The 7,853-nt window shown below is 34.6% G+C and overlaps 1 protein-coding gene and 1 long non-coding RNA gene across 2 annotated transcripts; both read left to right on the top strand.

Annotated features, from left to right (window-relative positions):
* The first annotated feature begins 2,531 nt into the window (after positions 1–2,531).
* On the top strand, positions 2,532–4,822 carry LOC149937510 (uncharacterized). The gene is made up of 3 exons (XM_090153805.1): positions 2,532–3,617; positions 3,688–3,774; positions 4,655–4,822. Exons 1-3 carry the CDS (start codon positions 3,444–3,446, stop codon positions 4,820–4,822), a joined length of 429 nt encoding a protein of 142 aa, XP_090009931.1. The 5' UTR covers positions 2,532–3,443.
* Positions 4,823–5,157: 335 nt separating this feature from the next.
* On the top strand, positions 5,158–7,159 carry LOC149937509 (uncharacterized). The gene is made up of 4 exons (XR_016472372.1): positions 5,158–5,205; positions 5,464–5,631; positions 6,028–6,235; positions 7,000–7,159. It is a non-coding gene; the product is annotated as an uncharacterized LOC149937509 (long non-coding RNA).
* The last annotated feature ends 694 nt before the right edge of the window (positions 7,160–7,853 follow it).

Raw genomic sequence — 7,853 nt, 5'->3', positions numbered from 1 at the left:
CAGACGGACACACATACAGACAGACAAGGTGATTGTCAAACCTCTCCAAGGGAATAAAGTTCCCTCGAAGAAGAAAAAAAACAAGTAGAGGCTGTATCACCCTATATTCCTTAAACTTCAACATTATAAGTGGAAAAAAATATTACTTTTTATTTACAGTAAAATATTTAAATTTCTTACACTACATCTCCAAAAAAATTACACTTAACTACCACGTAATGCTTTTGATCTATAACATAGTCGTCGTACAACTCATAGTATTCTTCTGCGCCCGCTTTCAGTAAAACCCAATTTACTTGCTCTTCAGGTTTTAATTCGTAAGTGGGCATCCTTTTGTTAAAGGACAACACATTTCTTACCGAACTCCCCAAAAATACGTCCCCATTCGAAGGAATAATATACCGAATTTTAACAAATTGCGTTACACCGCTATTATCGTAGTCAGAAACGAAGTAGCATCCATACTTGTACGTCATATTCTCAAAAACCACGCGGTTAACAAGGCATATTCTATAAGGAAAACCGTTTAATAGCGTTTGGAAGCTTAGTGACGGGTCTATCTTTTCAATTAGTCGATTGGAAGATGTATCCCGTATTCCTTGAAAATTTTCTTCAATTGTATTATAGCATTGATAGAATTGATGACGTTCGCTTAGAGTTTTTGTAATATTAATAAAATTACGTGACGCGAGAGATATTGTTTCAAAATAATTACGCTTACTTTCATATCTCATACACGAGACATGACTCAGAGGACCGTACAAAAATACACTTCTCGCGTAGTGAACTAAATAATGAAATTTCGGCGTTAACTTTTTAGCCCCAAATGCATTTCTACAATTAATCAAAAATGCTTCAATTTTAGAAACAAGTTGGGGAAAAACTGTTTTCGGAAGAGTGGGAGCGTATATATAATCACATTTTTCTCGCAACTGTAGGTAAATGTTCCACGTTTCGTTGTCGTTGTGGGAGACGCAATCGTAAAACATTAAGTGTAGAAGTCTAAAAAGACAATATATTTCACTGGCCGATCCTTTAAAGTTACTATCTCCTATAGCGACTTGTCGGGTCTGCGTTTGCGGCTTGTTTATCTCAGTTTTTCCAAAATTAAAGTTTTGTATATTTTCATTGAAAATTTCAAGTGTAATTTTCTTCGAAGAAACTTAGTTTTTTACAACTTCTTTAATTACTGAAGGAATTACCCCTTCTTTTAAATAGTGCAAAGGGTCTGGAGGTAAATCTTTGGTTAAATCGAAACCATGAATTTTCATTAACAGGCTTTCATTTCTAACTCCGTAAGCTGAGCAATCTTTTTCATCTAAATCTATGTTTTTCAAGTGATATTTATGTCTCTGCAAAGTACGTAGAACAACGTCTTTTTCATTAGTTTTGACTGGGATTTCTGAGTAGTTGATCATTCAAAATCGGCATACGCGACCTCTGCTGAAGCTCGCGTTAAAGCCAGCTAGTTTATGTAAACCGAGATTATCCCACTAGAAAATAGAAGCGATAACTTTTACTTTCATATTTAGGCAATCTAAAAATACTCCGTCATTTTGCATTAAATTTAAATCGAAAATTAAAGGTTCCAAGACTTCCTGTAATCCGTATTTATCAATGTCTACAGATTTTGCTAAAAACACAAGATGGATATCACTGTATTTTGATTTTTGTTTCGCTTTTCTGTTTAGAATTGAGAAATAACAGCCCAAAATTTTATTCTGTCCCCTTTTTGATCCCAACGGATTACAAAGTTCGAACTCGTCCAAGTAAATCTGAAATTGTAACGTCCACGGAGAAAATCCTTCTTGACTATTTAGAATCATCTTAGATGTTTCGGAATCTAAAAAATGAGATACGATGTTGGAATTTGAATTGAAAGCTTCATGTTTCAGGTGCTCATCTGGCCTTTAACGGCTCCACGCTAAGGGGCGATTTTCTTACCGTGATGACATCACTATGTGAATAACTCTCAGTAAAATATTTCTAAAAAGAGACATACTTATGTAAAGTATTATAAACTTATGGTTGCAGACGTTCGCGTAAACCCCTAGAAAAGGGTTTACTGAAACTGTAAATTTTTCGCTCTTGTCATGTCTAATTACAATTTGCAATCGCGGATCGTATAATTCTGGTACCAAAATAATGTAATATTTCTACCAGTTTGAAATCCCCTCAAAAGCCTTAAGAAAAAGTATGACCTGATAAAAAATGTACTGCTAGCAAAGAGTATAAAAACTACTTAACCTAGAGATATAATGATGGCCGAAAGTTAACCGGGGGGAAGGCACTCTGTGAATTTTCCTTTAAATTTCGGTACCGCAGCGCCACTACGGCAGTTTCAAAACGTCTTTATCCTGTACTATTATTAATCATATTAAAAACTGCCGTAGTGGCGCTGCGGTACCGAAATTTCAAGAACAAAATTCACTGAGTGCTTTCTCCCGATTGCTGCCATTTCATTTACCGCTTTCGGCCGTCATTATATCTCTAGGTTACGTAGTTTTTATACTCTTTGCTGCGACGGGGCTACCGACGCGAGCAGTATGCGCCGTAAAAACTTAATTAGGCTAGCTTTACGAAAAGTGAATATCACATATTCTCTTTTCGTAAAGCTAATTAAGCTTCAGCGGAATCTCGATCGAGAAACGGTTTGAAATAATTTTTAGATTGCCTCAAGAAATCGTCTGCTGCTGACGCCACTCAGTTGAGATCCCATTGATTTCAAATGGATGTGATCTCAGTGACGTCATGATTTTCGTTAGCCACAAAATAGCCAAACACCACACCCTTAGCAACCACCACGTTTTGAGGCAACCTTTTATAGCCTAACATTTATTAACCTTGGTCAAACTTTACAAGGTCATACTTTTTTTAAGGTTTTTTGGGGAATTGTAAATCGTAGATATATTACATTATTTGTTTTTACTAGAATTATAGCGGCCGCGATATAGAAATTTTATTTTGTAATTAGACATGATAAGAGCGAAAAACAAATAACGCTCTATACGAAAAATTACTATGATAACGAACGTCACGCGTGAAAACTTTTCGCAAGTTCGCGAAATTTTCGGACCTATCTGCAGAGTTTTGAGAGTATGTAGTGTTTCGCCTATTAACATTTCCCTTCCCTCTCTCCTTCTTTCAAGGTATCGAGGAACTCGCGATGGACCGAACCTAGGTTTTGGTATGTTAAGAGTGGAAAGCCCCAAAGAAGAATATTTGCTTCAAACTAGAGAAAGGGGTCTAGCTTGCCCTACGGGAAAAACTTAGTAGCGCGGAGCCGGAGATTGAAATTCTCAAAACAGTTATAGAACGGTACAGATGTATTTCGAGTGACGAGGAAGGATATTTATATATGATCTACAAACTTAATTATATTCATTTATTTCGCAAGGTACATTGGAACGTGTTTGTAATTTTTGGAGTAGCTCACGAACAAAATGAATTCAAATTCGGTGAAGTCGGTTACGTGTTTACTATGTTTTGGAGAAAGGAAAAGAAAGATTGTTTTAACGGAACCAACGCTTGATGGATTCAACACTCAATTAGAAAAGGACGAGTCTTTACATGGATTTAAAGGACCGGACTTAATATACTTGGAAAATAACCAATTTGTAATAGTTCCATTATTGTTATTATAATTCGTACGTTATTTAATGTTAACACCCCCATAATGTTTTTCAGGTACCAGATGAAATGTTTAATACTGATGTAGAGGTAGACGAGTCTACAGTGATTGAAGATAAAACGATTATAACAGTCAAATTTGCGGTAAGAATATTTAATTCACAGCGCAACTTAATAATAATTAAACACGGCCCAGATAAATTATATTTTCCGTATTTACGTGGCCTTGGTAAATATTGATTGTGGGAGGGGAGGGGGTACAAATGGATAGTTTTTTAACGTTTAACTCCATGGTTTTAAGCTCTCGCGAGGTGTGGGGTTGTATATGAAAAAAAAAAACCTAAATTTGTGAACAGCTTAGTAACTCCAAAATGGCCTTCATTTTCAAGGCGTTTCAAATTTAAGTATATCGCTATAGATTATTTAATGCGGTTATTTCAAAGGAGCCGCCATCAGTAGCGGATCAAGAAAAAAACTCAAGGGGGAGGGGGTGGCGCTATTATTTTATGGGTGCAATAGCAAATCATCAAGTCACATACAAAGCTTAAGAAAACCCCGCGTCAAGGGGAGCGTCCCCCTCTAAATCCGCCACTGCGGCGTTTGTACCATTTGCCAGTTACACGGCAGCATTCTAGTTACCCATGAGATTTATATGGAAGCATACCCTATATTATCAAGGCTGCCATGCAATATTGAATGAAATATGTATTGCAAATTGGAAACCCCTTTTCTCCGCTACTATCAGAGAGTGTAAAGTTGTGGAGCGACTTAACAATCTCTGCTACTATCTAACACGATTGCCATACACTTTTTAATTAAAAAATAACTTGGACCGAAAAATGGTAAACTTGTTAAGATAGCGTGTTCTTGATCACTTTCCCTTCGTGTTATTCAAAATTTTCCTACTTGGTGTCGATAGGTATATGATTTATTCATTTTATATTTCATGTATTCACAAATTAATTAATATTTAATGTATTTACAAGTTTATTATTGTTTAATATATGTAATTTGTGTAAATCAGGAATTACCAGTTAAAAAGCTGAGGAAGGATAGTAACTCTGAAGTAGAAAGAGCTGTAATCAAATCAAATTCTTTAGAAAATAATTCCTGCATTACTGATCAAAATCAAACATGTCAAGAAGGAACTATAGTTATTTCTGATAAAAATACAGAATCTGGCTCTTTGTAAGTTGTAATGAACACATATTCATTATTTATCTAGTTAATAGAGTAATGACACTTAAAAATGAACTCAGGTTTTCTGCTTTAAATATCAATTTAAAAAGAAAATAGACTTATCAAAATCTACAGATGGCCAATACTCTATTCGTATATGTTTAGAAAAATTATTCAACTAATTCCAATTTTTTTGAGCAGGATTATTGACAATCAAAAAAGTAGAATCCCAGTAACATGTAAAACTACTTTCTGCTTTGAATATACGCTTCCAAGCCTCCCAGAGACTGAAACCAATTCTGATAAATATAAAGCTTTATCTGAAGAGAAAAGAGAGTTTACAGATAAAGAAATCCTCACTATTTTGTCAAATGATTTGATACACGAATACTCCTTGTAAGTAAATATTTGAAATTTAGGTGATATGGGCTCACTGACAAGGGCTTTTTAAAGGCTTTTAAAACATCTTAATTTAATTAATAACATCTTGTTAAAAGCATTATGATAAAATATATGTTCTTGTAAATACAATTGACACTATCCGCACTTGTGTGTTAAGCCTGGAGAAGGATATGTATGTTTTATTTCATCAATAATCATTTGTATATTCGCACTAAAAAGAATAATTTGAAATTTTGAACACTCCATTTATAGGAAACATGGAGAAATAGGTTAAGGGGGCATTTCAAAAACTTCAGTTACAAAATTAAAACTGATCCAACTGTGATAGGAAAAAAGCATAAATTTGGAAAAGCTTCGAGGAAAACTTCAACCACATCTGAGAATGAAACACTATCTACTGTGATGCGCTTCGAAATTCCCGTAGGTTGCATAACTGAGATATAAAATTTAAAAAAAATGTATTAACAATAATTTTAAGGAAAGGTTTTTAGACTTGTATTACTTAATCTTTTTGCAATATCTTGAGTACCAAGGCTTTTTCTTGGTACCTATCGGCCAATTTCTCTTATAGATGGTAGTGTGAGTAGTACCATGAATAGCATAATACCTCTGAAGTATGACACTCGACCATGAAGGCTAATTCGTCTGTGGTAGGGCTATTGCGTTATTGGAAATTACGGAACCGGAAGTTTAAAAATTCGTTGTCAGAACTATTTTTCCATGTTTTATCTTTCTACAAATTATCTTTGAAACTACCAAGAAACGGAAAAGTTGATAAACAAAATATTTGCTTTTATTTATATATTATTTTATTAGGAAAGCGAAGACTTTGAGGATGAAATCTCAATAGAGCATCACAAGGCACAAATGAAAGAAGAGCTGAAAAAAATGACCCAGACTGGCGGATCATTAGATCAAAAATGGAAAGAACGTTTCTGGACCGGTCAAAAATAGTTAGAGAACAAAACATCACATCAGTTTTGGAGGAATATCCAGCCTTACACGATCCGCAAGACCGCAACAGGTACGTTATTTACTGACATGATTTCATTGTGGTGCATGATGGCTGTGGGCTAGAGTTTTGGCACAAGTAAGCATTCTCAGGCCCCAGCAGAAAATATGTTACTCCAAAGTTGTGTTCTTTGTTAAATAGTCAGACAATATCAAATAACGTCTTTTTTGTTATGAAAATTTAGTTAGGGGAACGAGCCTGGGGAGCTTTTGCCTAGAATATACCTCCTTCACGCCCACCTAAGCTGTGGGGAGTTGGTTTTAGCCATCCACTCTATATTAAATGAATTGTACGTACAGGGTCCTTTTTTTGCTCGGAAAACTTTTTTTTCCCAAAAGTATTTATACTATTGATTTCAAATTTGGAAGGTCAATTTACTGTACCGTGGGACATTAGTGTGAGATATTTCAGCGTATTTGGTAAGGTTTTTCACCATTTTTGAAAAATTGTTTCACCACTAGGTGCGAGACCAAAAATTTAATTTTTCAACCTCTGTCTTTTTTCGCTAAGTCATAATTTTTAAGAGTTTTCGATGGCGAACTACAAATTTACAACAGACATTTTTAGTCTCGCACCTAGTGGTGAATTTTTTTTTAAATTGGTTAAAAACATTACCAGATTCGCTGAAATTTCTCACACTTATGTTCCCCGGTTAAGTAAATTGACCTTCCAAATTAGAAATCAGTAGTATAGTTTTTGAAAAACAAATCACTTTTCCCAGCAAAAAAGACACTGTATATGAATATAGCATTAATTAAAAGTTTTAATCTTTGTAGATTCTCATGGAGTTTAAATCCATTACTAAAGTGGATTTAAATGAAAAATTTAATGGAATGTTAGCATCAAAGGCTGATGCTGTATGGAAAATGGTATCGGCGAAAAAACCTCCATCATTAAGAAGTGAAATTCTGCAGAAAATGAGAACACAGAATGTACAAGAAGTAAATAGTAAGCTCTAAGGCAGTTTATACCTAGCTATTATAATAAAAATTAATTAAAAAAACTTAGAGCTACGCCTATTTGGAAGCATCTTATTGATTCCAACACTTTTTAATGAAACAACAGGAAAATATATTTACCGAAAAAATGGACAAATTCCCAAAGAGGTGAACCCACAATATTATACAACAAGAATACCATCTTTGAAAGCGATGAATTTGAACTATACTTGGACCAAACTTTTGTATGTACTATGGAAAATCCCATAACTACGGGGTTTTGTTGTAAACCCTAGGAAGTGTTTAAAGGGTTTGAAAAGGGTTTAAATATAAACCCTATTGTGGCAATTTTCTGTGTCTACGGGGTTTTGTTGTAAACCCTAGGAAGTGTTTTAGGGTTTGAAAATGGTTTAAATATAAACCCTTTTGTTGCAATTTTCAGTATCTACAGGGTTTTGTAGCAAACCCTGTTGTGTCAATTTTCTGTATTTACGGGGCTTTGTTGCAAACCCAAGGAAGTCTTTAAAAAGTGTGAAAAAGGTTTAAAAATAAACCCAGTTGTGTCGATTTTCTGAATGTACGGGGCTTTGTTGCAAACCCTAGGAAGTTTTTAAGGGGTTTAAATATAAACCCTATAGTGGAAATTTCTAGTATCTACAGGGCTTTGTTGCAAACCCTAGGAAGTGTTTAAA

Source organism: Leiobunum rupestre, chromosome 7 (genome assembly GCF_980474605.1).
Source record: "Leiobunum rupestre chromosome 7, qqLeiRupe1.1.hap1, whole genome shotgun sequence".
Taxonomy (NCBI): domain Eukaryota; kingdom Metazoa; phylum Arthropoda; class Arachnida; order Opiliones; family Sclerosomatidae; genus Leiobunum; species Leiobunum rupestre.
Note: the sequence above shows the minus strand (reverse complement) of the source record. Positions and strands in the feature narration are given on the sequence as shown.